This window comes from Pelodiscus sinensis, chromosome 6, assembly GCF_052426305.1.
Source record: "Pelodiscus sinensis isolate ZL-2025 chromosome 6, ASM5242630v1, whole genome shotgun sequence".
Classification (NCBI taxonomy): Eukaryota; Metazoa; Chordata; order Testudines; family Trionychidae; genus Pelodiscus; species Pelodiscus sinensis.
This window is the reverse complement of record NC_143057.1, coordinates 57,927,989-57,946,264: the sequence shown is the minus strand read 5'-3', so window position 1 is coordinate 57,946,264 and position 18,276 is coordinate 57,927,989. Positions and strand designations below refer to the sequence as shown.

The following is an 18,276-nucleotide window of genomic DNA, read 5'->3' as shown; positions in this document are numbered from 1 at the left end:
TGTTAACATTCTGGCTGCATGCAGATGGAGGCAGAAGGGAGTGCCCCAGGTCATATTTTATTCACCATGTGGATAGATATGAGGCCAGATATTCACTGTGTACAGAAGTAAGGATGTTAAATATCAAGTAATTTATCAGTTGAGTAGTCAATGGAATTTCCATCGACTAGTCAATAGGCACTTCTGCATTCCTCCTTTGAAATGTACAAGAGCCCCCACCGGGCTTTTTCAAAAAAGGAATGTGAAACTCCACATGCAGCCCAGGGCCAGAGGGAAGTCCCACTGACTCTGGGCTGCACACGGGTGCCTGCTTTGAAATGTACAAAAGTACCCAGGTGGTCCCCAACCTTTACAGGCGCCCGGGGGGTGGGGCCACTCATGCGCTGGGCGCCGGGGCCGCACGTCCTGGGGCACGCCAGGGGCGGGGATGCCCTTGCACCTGGCGCCGGCACGTGCCCCGGGGCTGGGGCTGCCCGAGCGCCTTGTGCCGTGGGCCCGGGGCCGGCGCCACCGCCCGAGCCGCGCGCCTGGGGCCGGCACTGGCGCCGCGCGCCCGCATGTACCACAGGGCTGGGGCCACCCGAGCACCGCGCACTAGGCGCTGGTGTGTGTCGCGCACCTGGGGCCTGCGCCTCCAGTGCGCCGCGCGCCGGGGGCGGGGCCGGCCCAGGTTGTCGGCGGGCGCACACAAATGCCCCAGCGGGCACCATGGCGCCCTCCGTCACCGCGTTGGGAACCACTGACCATGGGGATAGTCCTTAACATCCATATATAGAAGGACATGGGTTCATTGATGCCAATGGAGCTATCATGAGTCTCAGCAGATTGTCACATGAGATGTAGTCATCTAGGAAAATTACTGGCTTTCGTTGCACTATAATCCAACACAACCTGTCTGATTTGCTTCAGCACGCAATTCTATTGCCCTCAAATTTTAGTGACTTAAACCATTTACTCAGAAGCCAGTTGAAATTACTTCATTTAATAGAAAAACTGTCAACTGCAGCTTTGCATTTTATTGGGTTTTTTAGTGTCTCCACCCAACTTTCGACTGACATGCTCTAATGATTCAGTTTAGCCTACTTGATGTAGAACAGTCTGGTGGTAATCAATATTGAGGGGATTCCATTAAAATCTAGGGAGACCAGACATTATAGTAAGAAGAGAAATTTAGATGATGCAAACTAGGGATGTAAAATCCCGTTTGATTATTTAACCAGCTTAATATTTGGTTTAACCAACTAACTGATTAAACAGGGGCGGGCGGGGGCTGCTCTGGCCAGGCTGGGCTTGCTGGTTAATCTTGCCCACTGATTAACTGTAATGGGTAAGCATCACCTGGTAAGCATGATGGTTACTGGTTAAATATTCACATCCCTGATGCAAACCTTAACTATACAAGATGAGTCAAACTTTCTGAGAGATTCTGAAATGGACTTTCACATACCTGCATTTGTAGAAGTATATTTTGTGGGACTTCTGTGAAAGGTGTACTGGAAATGTGGTATTTAAATTGGATTTTTAAATTAAATAAAGGCTTATTTAAAAAACTGTTTAAATTTAAAATTGAGCTGTTAAGATATAAATTTAAATTTTATAAATTTTAAATTAAAGACAAGAAATAATATTTAAGAATAAGCTTGAAGGATATAGTATCAACAATAAGTTGAATTAACTGTGGTAAACTTATCCTTTGTTTAATAGCTCAACCAGTTTGAAATGTAAAACATGCATTGATTAACTTTTTTTACATATCCAGTATACTTACTTATTTAATAAAACCAGTTAATGCTGTCTTGGGGCATTTCAATTGATTTTGCAAATAGTTTGAATAAAAATTATTACCATGTGGTAAATAAGCAATTGCTCATACAACATTTTTCTAAAATGCAAAACTCAAAAATAAGAGTCTGAATAAATGCAAGTTAAACTATGTAACTGTTTAAAGGGGGGGGGAGGGTGGGTGGGTGTGTGTGTGTGTGTGTGTGTGTGTGTGTGTGTGTGAAATGTCCTTGAGAGAAAAATGTGATTAGCCAAAAGATGCATCAAATTTAGTGTTAAAGATGTATGTAAATGCAAAATCAGTATATTTTAAATGTTTTCAACCAATAAGAATTACCTTTCTTTTGAAAAGTGACTAAAGTGCAAATGCGAATAATTAAATGATTCTTAATTAGGGCTTCTTGCTCTGTAGTTTGTCAATTAAAATGATCCTCACACCATTTTACATCATTATGATTTTAAACCAGTGCATTCTACTTTTCCTTTCCTGATAATTTGGATCTATTTCATATATCTATCAGAATTTTTGCCCAAATGTTCCGTGCAAAGGAATCACTGTAGACTGAGTAAACAAATGTTTTACCTGCTTACATAACTAACTTTTATTGTAAAAGCCTGAAATCAACGTAACTTTGATTTGATGAGGAACTAGTTTTTTGTTAATCATAAGGAAAAATAGACCAATCTGACCTTTTCTATGTATGCCAGAATGAAATTATTTAACAATGAATCAATCAGTTTAGGGATAATGCTTTCAGATGATGAGTCTCACACTTGCCACAAATTTAACACAGTCCATGTATATTTACAGGTAGCCAAAGCAGCCTTTCAACGAAACAATGATCCACTTGATGCTGCTATTTTTTACCTTGCAATGAAAAAGAAGGCTGTGATTTGGGGATTATACAGGTAGGAAACATATAACAAAATAACTTTTTATAAACACTAAGATTTTAAAATACTTGCTCTTAAGTAAAATTCCATATTGGCCAGTCCATTTTTATATTGCTAGGAAACATATAACAAAATAACTTTTTATAAACACTAAGATTTTAAAATACTTGCTCTTAAGTAAAATTCCATATTGGCCAGTCCATTTTTATATTGCTATCTACATACACTACAGTAATCATCATGTGTTTTCTGAAGTCAGTATTTGTTTTTTACTTGATTTTATCACACATGTATTTTAGCCAAAAATGTTTAGACACACCTCAGTCTTGAAAAACATTGCCTCATTCATGTTCTTTTGTTCCTATAATTCATAATTAATTATTCAATTTCAATAGGTGTGTTCATAGTTGTTATATTGTGGTATCTAAAAACGTGCTTCAGATGAAAAGTTACGGTTAATCTTTAAAATGTACATGATATACATTTTAATCCAAATTTTATTTTAAAATTTGGCATTTGGGGCCTAAAGTGTGATAAACATTCTAAAACTGTACTTAGACATGTGCAGTGACAAACTTACATGTTGTTAGATTATATAGTAATCAAGATTTCCAAATGTGAATGACTAAAGTTTAGTCTTTTAAATCCATAGCAGCCTCATCCACAACTACATAATCCTGTGTCATTACTAAGCATCAGTCTGTGAGTACTGACCGTGGCCAGGGATTCTGATATGAAAATAGTGTCATCATATAAATAAAACTATACCATAATGCTTATGCACAATGAGACTGAATTGAAATCACATGGTATCCTTAATTCTGTCACTTCCTAACTTTTGAGGGGTCAACCTCGCAACCCTGATCTTTTAATGTACGTTTTTGATATAATAGACTTTATTTTTTCAAATTTTCTTGGTTCAAGTGAACTTTTCCATATGAATTGTTCAAATTGATCAGACTGATTGAAAATGTCAGTAGCTTCCATTATTGCCTATCACTTTTTTAAAATGGCGATTCTGTTACAATGTTCCCAAACCATGACAAGAGCCTCATGTTTACCACTGAAAAAGTTATTGCACTTCATGTCACCTGAGGAATTGAATAATAGAGGCTTTCAAACAAATGACTGGTACTGTGTGAGGATATTTTTGGTAAGTACTATTTCAACAGAACAGTAAAGCTTCCAAAGCATGTTGTATTTCAGTGGTTGTCTTAACAATTGAAATATAACACTGTCTTCAAGAAATTCTGTTTCACTATTTCTTAACAAAAGCATGTCCTCATATAGCACTAGCATTTTTCTTTGAAAGCTACTGTTGTTGATTTCACAGTTTTCATCCTCAGTGGATATATTCTCTGTCGAATTGGAAAATGAGGCATAGACTCTGTTAAAAAGATGTCCTAAAAGTAACTTTGTGCACTAGTCTATAAACCTCCCCCCCCCATCCTAGTATGAAACAGTTCCAAAGGTGCATGAGAAGGTGCTTATTCTGTTGACATTTGGAAATTTAAAGACTGATTTTTTTATTTATCTTAAAGACTCCTCGTTTCAATTTTAAAAAGATATAATTGTATTGGTACTTTATAGATAATAAAGACTTCAAAATGAAATGGTTTTGTGCACACACTTTTGGGCAGCTGTCTAGGTAAATCTTGAGTCAGATATCTAGAATTAATCTAATAAAATGTTAATCTTAAGTACGTTTTTTTCCTTGTCTATCTTGTTTAAATTTGCAGGTCCCAAAAAGAAACTAAGATGACACAGTTCTTTGGAAACAATTTTACTGAAGACAGATGGCGTAAAGCAGCATTAAAGAACGCATTTTCTTTATTAGGCAAACAGCGCTTCGAACATTCTGCAGCATTTTTCTTGTTGGCTGGTCACTTGAAGGATGCAGTTGAGGTAATAAAATAGATTTTGCTATTGCTTTAAGTAGTCATGATTTCATGGTTTTAGTCAATTTTTGTCAAGTTTACACAGATATTCTTAAATAGGTTTACAGTGCATCTGATACTTTATCATCTGGAATGACACAAGTTGGAAAATATCTCTCTTGTGATTACTACAACTTTGAATCATTATTGAAAAGCTTCTGAGAGATGTTCCCCACTCTGGCACTCAGGGTACAGAAGATGAGGGCCCGCAAAAGAGCTTCAAAACCTTGCCTCTACAGGCACTAGTTACCAGTTATAGTCCATAGTGCTGCTATAGGCATTGCTTCAGAGCATAGAGATCCCATAGCAAGGGGGAAATGCCATCGGACTGAATAGTTAGCAGGGAAGTTAATGGACAATGAAGTTTATTGGTAAAGTTTGTTGAACAGTATGGTCAGCTTGACAAAGTGTTCTGTTCACATATCATTCGCAAGCTTAAGTTTCTTGTGAATCAAAGATAGTGTCATGTCATAGCAGCATTTGCAGAATTTTGACAGTATTGTATCAAGCAACAGTTTGTCCAGCCAGATGCATCATGCTGGAGGTTTGTGAGGAGTGAACACATGGAAGGTAAATTATAGGCAGTAACTCTAAATCCTGCATACATTGCTGGGTAATACATTGGTGGTATCAGTTGTTGACAATTGCTACCAAATTGTTTGCAGAATGGAGTAAAAATTGTCACTTTTGGTGAAACCCTATTTCAGCAGGCTCCTCTCACTTTAATTTTGCATACATTTTTGGTGGTGGCCTTTTAACCTATGAAGAAATGAAAACTTAATTTCTTTAAAATAACTGGTTGTTGTTTTTTTAATTAGGTTTGCCTTGAAAAATTGGGAGATATTCAGCTGGCTCTGGTAATATCAAGGCTTTATGAGTCAGAGTTTGAAGTATCTAGCACGTATAAATCCATACTGCAGAAGAGAATTTTGGGAGGTGCATATCTTGGTAAGGAGAGCTCATCAACTATGCATTGTGACCCTTTTCTACGAAGTATGGCTTTTTGGATTTTGGAAGATTATAGCAGGGCTCTTGACACTCTAATTAAGCAACCTGCTGGAAATGAAGGTAAGAGTCTACATATGGTTAGCTATGAAATCAGTTGTTAGTATTTTTGCATTTAAATTTAGTATACAGTTTAACTTCTCTTTTGACTTCAGTAGACTCCTTTAAAGCCAAAAATACCACTTGCAGCCTGTTCGGTTGCTTACCTAAGTTGGATGGGGGGGGAACCTTGGTGGTTTAGATAATTTGTAAAAATAGGTTTATAAATTGTTGACAACTATATACTGTGACCATAATATGCATGAATGGAAAAGGAATGAATTTATTCATGTTGCTATTTAACATTGTGAACATAGAATTATATAACCGGAAGGGACCTCCAAGATGTCATCAAGTCCAATCCCCTGCCCTCACCGCACCAAGCACTGTCTAGATCACGCCTGACAGGTTTCGGTGCAAACTGTTCTTAAATACCTTCAGCGATGGAGTTTCCACAACCCACCCTAGGCAATTTATTGTACTGTTTAACCACCCTAACAGCTAGGAAATTTTTCCTAATGTCCAACCTAAACCTCCCTTGCTGAAATTGAAGCCCATTGCTTCTTGTCCTATCCTCAGCGGCCAAGGAAAACAATTTTTCTCCCTGCTCCTTGTAACAAACACCCTTTTAGATACGTGAAAACAGCTATCATGTCCCCTCTCAGTCTTCTCTTTTCTAAACTAAACAAACCCAGTTCTTTGACTTCCCTCATACACCATGTTTTCTAGACCTTTATTAATTTTTGTTGCTCTTCTCTGGACCTTCTCCTATTTCTCCACATCTTTCTTGAAATGTGGTGCCCAGAACTGGACACACTACTCCAACTGAGGCCTAATTAGCTCAGAGTACATGGCAACTTGAATCAGTACAACTGGAATTAGTCGTGTACAAACCATTTTTAAATTTTAAAGAAGCACCAAAGTTTTGTTCTTCAGTTATTTTTTTTTATAACAGCAGTTGTAAAATAACAATATAAAACATAACTGCCACTTCATCCTGACGCAAGCTCTGTCTTCCTGATCGCGACAGAGAAAAGCTCCAGAAACATGAGTATGATCCTTACATTGTAGTATAGTCATGACTTCTCAGGAAATGTCTGTCACAAGGACACGTAAATTAGGAAACGGTTGTGATAGCCTTGCATGGACTGCTCTGAGTGCCCCATGTAAACTGTGATAACCAGGGGGACCCACAGGGGTTCTGGCAAGACTTGGTCAGGTGGGGAGTGGCTCAGCGCTTTCGGGAGGAAGAGGACATCAGGCAGAAAGGGCAGGGTCCAGAACATGCTGCATAGCACTCCGGCAGTGATTTAAATGGCCCAAGGCATCAGCAGCCTGGTATCCTGGGGTTATTATGAATCACCAGGCCCCATCAGTGGGCCTGGTGATAGCTTTCAGTGCTTTAAATCTGTTGAAACTAACTTCATACCTGTTAAAAGGCCACAAAAATTAAGTCCACTCTGAACAAGGTTAGACAACAGCCCATGTCACAAGGCTTTAGTCACAGAACAATGTCTTGATCCTGACAATGCTGTTAAGAGCACCTTTAGAACTAATTGATGAAAGCACTATGCTAATGATTGTTTCATCTCTCAACCTATTTCAGGCTGATAAAATTGTACCCCAAGTAGGGATGTGTAAAATCCTGTTAAATTTTCTGAATGCCCTATATAAACTTTGTGATAGCCAAGGGGCGTGACAGACTTGGTACTCTCTTGGCCCTGCACAGGGCTACCAGCAGGAGACTCGCTCTCAGGTGCTTTTACTTGGGAACCAGTCCTCCACCCTCCCTGATCAGGACCCAATGCCCACAGCTCTGCTGAGCAGCTTCTTATAACCAGGCCTGTCCCAGTAAACTTTCTTCTCATTGGCTCCTTCTGAGCACTTCCCTTTTGGACCAGGGCCCTGTGCAGACTCTCCACCCTGCTTTAATCCTTTCTAGTCAGAGTGGGGCAGCTGCCCCATTAGAAACATCTTGATTTAAGATGTGGGTTTTTTTAGTTGTCTTTCTTATAGACAGATGAAAAACTTCATCTACTTTTCTTTTTTTCATTTTAGATGTTAATGTGATCTTTGATAAAACATACTGTAAACTAGAGATTATAGTTTAACCTTGGTACACTGAGAATAAACATCTTGCGCACCTCAGACTGACAGTGGTCAGTAAAGGATGTTGTATACTCTTGATCATACAAAATTCGAGAATTCATAGTTCTAATTACTGCAGTTGAACTAATCTCATTGTAAGAAAATTTTAACATTCCCTCCAAACTATGTACACAGTTCTGCTTTCATTCTAGGCTGCACTTGAACAGCAGGCAAATTCTGGCTGCTCATAAGCTGTAGATAACATTCAATAAGAATTCTTCTTCTGTGCTGATTTTTCTCTTTCCTTTACAGATGAAAATGGTGCCTCCCCAAGTTGTGATCCTGCAGTGTTCAACTTTTATAATTATCTGAGGACACATCCTCTCCTGTTGAGACGTCATTTTGGCTCTTCTGAAACATCTTCAACACGGATTTGCCTAACTGTAGAAAATGGACTGTCAGACAAAATAAATTTAAGTGAAAGAAGATTGTTTTTCACTACAGCACATGCTCATTTGAAGGCTGGCTGCCCTATGTTGGCTCTAGAAGTGTTATCAAAGATGCCAAAAGTGGTCAAGAAGTCAAAGCCTTTTGGTATGAATTCTAGTTTCATGGACGTTAGTAAAGACTTTTCACCTTCTTCACCAATAAAGTTAGACACAAAGGAAAATAAAGCTTCCATTGTTGACTGGTCACAACCAGTACTAAATGGTTTGGGATCATCTTCCGATTGTTCATCAGACAAACAGTCCAGCTCTGCCCTTTCTTTTGATTGGAGCCAACCAAGTCTGATATTCCAAGATGAACCATTGGAGTTAAAATGGGACAGCGATAAAGACGAAGAAAGTGAAGATTCTCCTCTTGTAATGAAAGATCTGAAACCTTTGCAGAAGCTGACAATTGAAAAGCTAGATGAAACTAGTTCTAACTACTCAGAATCCTTCAGTGCAATGGATGAAAATAATGTTTTAAGTCCATCAGAAGATGTGATCTCAGCACAGTTGAAGTTTAGAGCATGCTTAAAGATTCTCACAGTAGAGCTTCGTACATTGTCCACTGGTTATGAAGTAGATGGTGGGAAACTGAGGTACCAGCTTTATCATTGGCTTGAAAGAGAAGTGATAGCTCTTCAAAAAACCTGTGATTACAGCGCTGAAATAGAGGAGGTACAACCGGGGATTAGCATGTCTGGTGAAATTGCTTTAAGTGATAACATCGAGGATTTATCTGACCAGCAAAAAGCCATGCTGCAGAGAGAGAATTTTCAGAGAAGACGACAATGGCTTCTAAAATATCAGTCACTCCTGAGGATGTTTCTTAGTTACTGTATACTTCATGGATCTCATGGTGGGGGTTTGGCATCTGTGAGAATGGAACTGATTTTGCTTTTACAAGAATCTCAGCAGGTATGTGCTTTCACACATGTTCCACAGGACATGTTAAATTCCATGTCTAAGAACATATATAATGTTGAACTTTTATCTCTTTCAAGGTTTAAAATTAAAAATGAATAACTGTGCTACTATCTGTTAATTTTCAGTAATTTTTCATATAAATTATGTAGGAATTCATGCTAATATAATTTACTCTTCCTGAATAATTATCCTATCCATTTGGATTAAAGTTCTAAACTAGTCAGTGTTTACCTACTTCTTGTAAGAAGTTAGAGCTGATCAAATAGTTGTTTTTTTTTTTTAAGGAACAGTCAATACAAACACTTCCAAGTCCTCTGCCAGAACAGAATTCTATACCTCTCCTATTTGCCTGCACAGCCAGTGCCAAAACAGTGGTGGCCAGTCCATTACTGCATCTCAGCAACCTGACTCATGATATATTACATACTGTAATAAACCTTGATTCACCACCTCACCCAGATATCCAGAATAATAAAGTAAGTATTTTATCATAGTAAGGTAGGCTGGTTCATTTTACATTTTATTCCATTTGCTTAAAGCTAGCTAGCAGATTCTTTGACAGCTTGGAAACATTTTAATATATTAACTAAAATTATAAATTAAATGAATGTAATGTATAAATATGTTTCTTGTGCTCTGCACCTTTTGTATCAAATCACTAAATGAAAAATTTCATTTTATTGATAGTGGGCAGTTACTCCTGTGAGGTGGTTGCCTCACTTCAGTGAAAATTATGTAGATCAGCACCTCTCAGGATTTGGCCTTACATGTCTGCAGAGTCATATGAATATTTGAAAGCTACATAATGTGCAGTTTCTGTCACTGATGCACTGTGTTTTGAATGAATTAAGAGTTCCTAATATTTTAGCATAAAATCTTGTTTTATGTTAATTTACGTCTGTGGTTTTGCTTAAATAAAACTGATAATTTGAAAGTAATAACAAAAGGCTCTCTAAATACTGTTTAAAACTTATATAACATCTATCACATGAAGCAGTGTTATTTGTCAATTCATTTCTTTTTCTTCCAAGATTTCATTCTTTATTGTTTTTTAGTAAAAACTAAATGTACTTGCCAGTGACTGTCTAAGAAGCTTACAGGTATTGGACACCAAATCCCATTGACTTTCAATGGGAACTGGATACTTAAATCTCCAGGGAAACTTTGGCACATTCCAGCCTCATACCTTAAAATTATTATCCTATGGAATAATGTACCATTAGTTTATATAAAGGACAGTATTTGTGTAACTTAACTGGTTGTATCAAACCGTAAATAAAATGAACCCTCTTTTTTTCTTCTCCTGTCAGTGTCATTAATTTATTTTGATAAGGAATATAAAATATGAATATGCTATGACAAAAATGGGTTTGTTGAGTGTAATCCATAATAAATTATGTGCATGTGACTTAGAGTTGCAGTAAAATCAAAGAAACTAAATGTCACTGCAGTTCTTTAAATAAGAGCTCCAATCTGAAGCTGCATCAAGAGGCAGCATAGTAACAAGATTGATTGCAATTCTTTGTAGTTGATCATGCCGTGTGCTTAATTGTAATATGCTTTCCAAGCTGGTTAATTCTTCAAACTTGATTGTGTGTGTATATGCATGCTTCTAGTGCTTCCAGTACTTTACAAAACACCATAAATGGTAAAAATTAAACTATTATTGGGTTTTTTTAGTTAGAACTCAATTCTATAAACATTTCCCTGGAAGTATAATTTGCTCTTTTGTGTAGCACCATTGCCTTCAAAAATTATGTGTTTTCAGGATTGGACATAGTCTAATTCGCTGTGTGTTTCTCCCAGTCAGTATTGTGAATTTTCAATATTTAGCTAAATAGAATAGCTAAATTTGTTTTCTGAACTGTTAGAGAAATATCACCAGTTTCTATTTAAATGTATTACATTAAAAATTGCTGCTAGATACAATGTAGATACTAGTTGCCCTCTGGTTTGGCAAAGAGGGATACATAAATACAGTATCAGACTTCTGTTCGGTTTAGGTATACAATTTTTATCACATTCATGGTGGCTTTGGCATACTGAAGTATTTTAATGAATGAGAGTTCTGCAAGTAATCTATATGACTGTTCAATTTGTAGTGTAATCTGTCCTGTAAATACTTTCTTCCAGATACATGTAATGCATACTTTAGCAGCATCATTGTCTGCCTGCATCTATCAGTGCCTTTGTGGAGGACCCAGCTACAGGTAAAGAACTATGAAAAGCAAACTTTGGAACATATCCAGGGCAATAGTTCACTATACTAAGTGATGGGGCAACGAAATGGCAAATGAAATTTAATGTAGATAAATGTAAAGTAAGGCACATTGGAAAAAATAACCCCAACTATATATACAATATGATGGGGTCTAATTTAGCTACAACTAATCAGGAAAGAGATCTTGAAGTCATTGGGGATACTTCTCTGAAGACGTCCACGCATTGTGCAGTGGCAGTCAAAAAAGCAAACCGAATGTTAGGAATCATTAAAAAAGGGATGGAGAATATCTTATTGCCCTTATATAACTCCATGTTATACCCACATCTTCAATACTGTGTACAGATGTGGTCTCCTCATCTCAAAAAAAGATATGCTGGAATTAGAAAAGGTTCAGAGAAGGGCAACTAAAATTATTAGGGATTTGGAGCGTGTCCCATATAAGGAGAGATTAAAGGAACTAGGACTTTTCATCTTGGAAAAGAGGACACTAAGGGAGGATATGGTAGAGGTATATAAAATCATGAGTGGTGTGGAGAAAGTGAATAAGGAAAAGTTATTGACTTGTTCCCATAATATAAGAACTAGGGACCACCAAATGAAATTAATGGGCAGCAGGTTTAAAACAAATAAAAGGAAATTCTTCTTCACACAGCGCATAGTCAACCTGTGGAACTCCTTGCCCAAGGAGGTTGTGAAGGCTAGGACTATAACAGGGTTTAAAAGAGAACTAGATAAATTCATGGAGGTTAAGTCCATTAATGGCTATTAGCCAGGATGGGTAAGGAATGGTGTCCCTAGACTCTGTTATAGGGTAGAGATGAATGGCAGGAGAGAGATCGCTTGATTCACCTGTTTGGTTCACTCCCTCTGGGGCATCTGGCATTGGCCACTGTCAGCAGACAGGATACTGGACTGGATGGACTTTCTCATGTTCTATAGTAACAGTTTATTAGAGACAGTGCTACCTGACAACTGTATAGCTCTGCCACATTGTGAGGACTGTCGATTAGCCAATTGTGAACAGAATTGCAGTGTTTTATATAAACCTAGCTTGCTATTTCCTTTCCACAGTTCATTACAAGCAAACCAGTTCACTGGAACAGTATACCAGACGCTGCTGCTTACCCAGCGACCTACTCTAAGAACAACAAGTTTAGATGAAACTGTAACTCCCAATACATCTCCAACTCAGTGGCCAGGTACCTAGCAATTGATTCCACCACCCCACCCTGTCCTCCCACTTTGATCCTTTTACTACATTTAAGTAAAAGGATTCATATATTTGATAACATGTATCTTTGATTATAAAACAGATAGTATTTACCTCTATTGTTTTTATATTTTTAGGAATAACAGCTCTAATTCGTCTTTTGAATTCTGCTGGTGAGGAAGCCCAGCCAGGACTCACAGTTTTACTCTGTGAAATTCTAACAGCAGTCTATCTTAGTCTCTTCATCCATGGTCTGGCCACGCATTCCAGCAGTGAATTATATAGGATTATGACCCATCCTTTTAACGACAAAATGTGGTCTGCTATCTTTGGCGGAGGAGCTCATATTCCTAGGAAAGGACAGATGCAACAGAGAACAAAAACTGGTTAGCTTACATTTTTTTTTTAACCTCACTCTTAGTTTTAAAAAGCATCTGAAATAAAACTTCTTGATTACCACACAAAATATGTTGCACTGACTAGTAATTCATTGTGTACATTTCTCTAGTTCATACTCAAAGGAATATAGTTGTTTTGTGAAAAGGATGTCTAAGGGGGAATGCAAGGTAATAAAATGCACTTTGGTGATTTTTTTTTTTTAACAATACAAAAACAAATTTAAGGTTAATTTTTTTTGTACTGCTGCTTTTTCAGTTATGCCGAAGTGTAGAAAATAGTTCATCAGAGCTCAGCTTTTGACTCTTTCATAACACTTTAGCCATATCTATATTCCTTTACTGCAAGTATAGTATATGTTTTCTCTCTTTGGCAGGAAGGCATTTCTCTATGCCTAGCCCACATGAGGTAGTAGTGTTCTCCATGGAATGCGTGGGGTTTTCCAAATCCCTTGCTGCCATCAATACTCATAGTCCTACCAAACATGAAGGCAAGATATTAGCTTTAGTATTTTGATCGCTAAAGCCAGTTTGCATATGTAGAAATAAAACCAGTAAAGAAAAATTTCTGATCCCAAGCCATGAGCTTGAATTTAAAAACAGATAAAGTATTTTTTTCATCTGCAATTGGATACATTTTCCCAAATTTGACACATTTCTAGCATTTTTGCTATGCTTTAATTTAAACATATTTTAAATATAAAAATAGCAAATTGCTCAGACCATGGTTTGGAATCATCAGAAGTGTTTCAAATCTTGTTTATGGAGGCTGTTTATTTTGCATCAAGTTGATATATGGCTTATGATAACTGTGGATTTCTAAGTGTTCATCCATGACACGAAAAGTGATATTTTCTCACTTCTTGTAAACTATAAAATATTGAATAGCCATAGAGACCTGAAACTAGAGAGTTCATTCTTTTATTTAAATAAATTTTTCATTCGTGTTAATTGTTTGTTTATATGTACAAAGCTGTGGGTAATTTTAAACATGATATTCATATAAATTCCTTGATAGAAAGATTTTACATAAATGTAAATATATATATATATATAGATATATATCTATATATATATGAGTTATTAGTACAAAACTAATATCCACTTTTGAGGTAGTTAAAGACGGAAGCTATGGAAATCTAAAAAATTCTTTCAGATTAAATCTAATAAAATGTACACAAAATGCAGATGTACTAGACGAACATTTGTTAGGACTTGGCATTCTTGTTCTGGACCTGACAGTTGTTTTCTATAGCTCTACTTAAGATGTTGGACACTTCTGACATGCAAGATGGGGTTACAGCTTGGCATACATGGGTAGTTAGAAGGCTTTACTCAAAACTTGATAAAAATAATCTAATTAGGGTATTTATACATCAGTATTTTTAGTTGTAACTTATCTTTTTTGTTCTTTTAAAGTTGACTAAAAGAAACTGAAAAATGGCTTATTGTTATTTTGTGTTTCTTTGACATATGATGATCTGGAAGATGAAAAAATAGGGCTTTTCTACTGCTTCTTTGTTTTACCTTGCAACTTAAGAGCTTTTTTTACCCTAGAAGATTCTTATCTAGTGATTTGGAAAAGTAGTACAGTTATGATATTACAGGAATCATGAGGATAAATGTGGAGCACTTGGACAGAAAGGCATTTTTAATCCCAGTGCTAAAATTTTGGAGAAAGCACATTGAGTCCAACAGTTACACTGAAAAAAATCTTGCAATAACGTAGATGTTCCTTACTTTTGTAAGTTATGAAAATAAAATAAACCAAACAGGAGACTGTTCTGAAAAAACAGATTTAATACCAAAAAAAAAGTGAAATTTATAAAAAAAATCTTTTACAGATAATTGAAATACTACATGCTTAAATAACCATTATGTGTAATGGAAGGAAAACCTAAAACCATCAGAGCCCTGGAAAAAATGGGGAGAGCCAAAAGGGATGTAGAGGGAAGTAATGTCTGAGTGGTGAATTACAGCTCTCTCCAACATTTCATGACAGATTAGTCAGATCACTTTATCCAGTTACCACTGACTCCTATTCAGCTTTCCTTATAGTCTGTTGGTAACTTGCATATATATATATTGTTTAACTAGAATCTTTTTTTCTAATCACTTGCCTTTTTACATTTTATATTAATTTCAATGCTTTTAAAGACAAATATTTATTTTATTAAAATAAACTTTTCAGATGTGCATATAATCCATGATGCCGTACTAGTACAAAAAATAAAAAACCTGAAAATATTTACGTTATTTTTCTGCAAGCTGTTTTTTTTCAGAACTCCATCAATATTTTCCTTCCCACAAATTAAGAATGTTAAAGGACACTTTCTTATCTCATGGGGAGAATTGTAGAAATGGGAGAATTCATTCTTAAAAGTTTGATCATGATCAAATGAGCATCACTCATAATCATACCTAAAGCTTTATTGGGATTCTTCTGTGCCATCTAGAGTTGCTAAAGAAATCGGACTGCCAAAAGGACTTTTGATCCTCTGAGAAATGTGGAGTATGCATTTTTCCTTTGATATTTAATCAGACGTTTCTCTGACTTGAGCATCTGTCTGCATGTGGATACTAAGCTTCCCCATAAGTTGAATTCAACATCTTCCATGTTCAAAACATGTATTTTTATGGAACTTATTTAAACTGATCTGGGGAAAGGTTTTTTCAAATATTGCTTAAGGTATCAGAACTAATGTTACAAATAAATATGTAGTTTTAAATGTTAGCTAAATTTTAAAGGACATTTCAAAGTTTTTTTTGTTTGCCAATACTTAGTCCAGAATTCAGATTCCCTTGAAATAGTTTATACCCCGAGCACATAAAGCAACCCTGCTTTAGGTGTTTTGAATATCTCTTCTTAATGAAGACCTCTTAACTGCATTAAGTTAAAGGTGTAACACATCTTTCAAATATATTTTTTGAGACCCATTTAAGTTTATACATCTTGACAGCCTTAAAAATGTTTTTCTCCTCTGGGGATTATTTTGTGTGTGTGTATAAAGATTAGTCTTTCCATTTTCCATCATGGTGGAGAGTGGGTGAAAAGATGTGATAAATTTCCAGGGCCATTTGGAGAGCCTCCGAGTAGTTTCCTAAATAATTTTTGTTTCAATTTTCTGATTGCAAGTTGCACAGAATTCATAGAGAAATAATATTTCCATAATCAGAGTTCTGCAGAACAATTTTAATACTTGCTTCTGTTTTATGACAGTTAGAAATCCATACTTGTCCTTCATTTCATGTGCTCAGTTGCTCTATAGTACAATTGTAAATGAAAAACAAAGACTTTTCAAAAATCAAGGCTTGTGGGAATGAATTTTAACATTAGTTCAAATAGTCATTTTGGACTTCATACTACAAGTGGAATGTTTGAAAAGTTTCTAAATTGTTTGTTGCGATTAATTTGTCTCCACAAACTTAGGAGTGATGATGAAATTTTGCTGTTTGTGGTAAGCATGCTACAATTTGGATTGAATGTTGAGTCCTAGTGAAATCCTGAGTAGCTTGAAATATGCTTGATTCATAATGCTTTCCTTCTTTGAGCATTTTAAAAACCTTTTAAAGACAGTTCTGTGATCCCAGATACCTTTCCATTTTACCTTGTGGGTTTAAAGGAGACAGTTGACTATTATTCACCAGCATTTACTTTTGCCATCAGTTTTCAAACTGTAGGTCACATGCTAGAAAATCAACTAACACTTTAAAACCTCAATACATATCAAACATAAATATTTTCATTAGTTTATCATTGAACCACAAAACTTGAACTAATCATTGTTCTCAGAAAACTTTTTAAGAAACTGGAAAATAAGGTAGTTCAGTCGCTGACCCATCTATGAGGAAAATAAAAAATGTAAGTCATGCTTTGTTGCCTCCGCAGCCATAAGAATTTAGATGATCAGGTCCCTCCCCAAACTGTTGCAACTCTGACGAGTCCACACTGTAAAGCCAGATTTGCCATCCTAACGCATGTGTGTGAAGCAAGTGTCCATGCACATTAGTACAGGTTGTGGACCTCTCTTGTCCAGCACCCCTGGGACCTGATTAGTCCCAGATGAGGGATTTTGCCAGACCAGGGTAGGTCATATCTGGCTCCCCTGCTACCAGTTACTCCCCAGCCCTCGACCAGCCTCCTGGCCAACTTCTTTCCACCAGCCTCCCTGCCTTGCCAGTCCCCCCACTTCCTTCCCTGCTATGCCTAGCAGTCCAGCTGCAGCCCAGCTTCCTGTGCGCCAGGCTCCTGGTGCCACCAGGCAGCCCCACTGCGGGGAGCCCAGCCGCCAGCCCTCCACCGGGTCTTGGAACGTATGTAGTCCTGCCGGGTGATGGATGTTGCTGGACCAGGGAATCCCGGATTAGAGGTTCAACCTGTACCAGAACCACTGTCACAAAACACCGTGTTGTAGCCTGTAAGGCAAGTCTAAAATGTTGAAGATCATAATATCCAAAGCCTCCGGACCACTTCAGATCTTGAGATCTTTAACAATTTTCATATTGTTGGGACCAATCATATTGATGGAAGTGGGTAGGAAGTGAATAGAAGTCCAGGGAATAGGATTTTTTGAGCCAGGAAAAAAATAACAGTAGTCCAAATGTCAGCTGTTTGGAAAATTTACAAGATAAAAGCAAAATCCTCTCTTTTCCAGATGTACTAGCAATTTTTGAAGGTTGATGTTCAGCCAGACAGAAGTAGTCTGACAAAGCATTACTTTTTATACTGGGCAGCATGTTCATGGCACGATGATGTCCGTTAGTGTTGGACTGAAGTGGAGATGGACATGTTGAGAGTGTCTGGGTTAGGCTAAAAGGGGTAAAAAACAGGTGATGTCATGCTAGGGGGTCTACTACAGATCGCCTATCAAGGCAGAAGAGGTGGATGAGGCTTTTTTTTTTAAACAACTAACAAAATCATCCAAAGCGCAGGATTTGGTAGTGATGGGGGACTTCAACTATTAAGATATATGTTGGGAAACTAATACAGCGGGGCACAGACTATCCAATAAGTTCTTGGACTGCATTGGTGACAACTTTTTATTTCAGAAGGTTGAAAAACCTGCTAGGGGGGAAGCTGTTGTAGATTTGATTTTAACAAATAAGGAGGAATTGGTTGAGAATTTGAAAGTGGAAGGCAGCTTGGGTGAAAGTCATCATGAAATCACAGAGTTCATGATTCTAAGGTATGGTAGAAGGGAGAACGGCAAATTAGAGACAATGGATTTCAGGAAGGCAGATTTTGGTAAGCTCAGAGAGCTGGTAGGTAAGGTCCCATAGGAGGCGA

At 37.2% G+C, this 18,276-nt stretch overlaps 1 protein-coding gene across 5 annotated transcripts in view; it reads left to right on the top strand.

Moving 5' to 3' along the window:
- The window catches only part of DMXL1 (Dmx like 1), a 141,383-nt gene that overhangs the window by 87,001 nt on the left and 36,106 nt on the right, over positions 1 to 18,276 (top strand). For 4 of the 5 annotated variants that reach the window (XM_006134492.5, XM_089779288.1, XM_089779287.1 and 1 more), the window contains 8 exons: positions 2,594 to 2,691; positions 4,416 to 4,581; positions 5,432 to 5,681; positions 8,058 to 9,151; positions 9,445 to 9,636; positions 11,294 to 11,370; positions 12,456 to 12,583; positions 12,732 to 12,980. In XM_006134492.5, the coding sequence (XP_006134554.2) occupies positions 2,594 to 2,691; positions 4,416 to 4,581; positions 5,432 to 5,681; positions 8,058 to 9,151; positions 9,445 to 9,636; positions 11,294 to 11,370; positions 12,456 to 12,583; positions 12,732 to 12,980 (2,254 nt within the window). Of the gene's footprint in view, positions 1 to 2,593; positions 2,692 to 4,415; positions 4,582 to 5,431; positions 5,682 to 8,057; positions 9,152 to 9,444; positions 9,637 to 11,293; positions 11,371 to 12,455; positions 12,584 to 12,731; positions 12,981 to 13,366; positions 13,481 to 18,276 lie in introns of all 5 variants that reach the window. The other variant, XM_075931961.2, reaches the window with a different exon arrangement.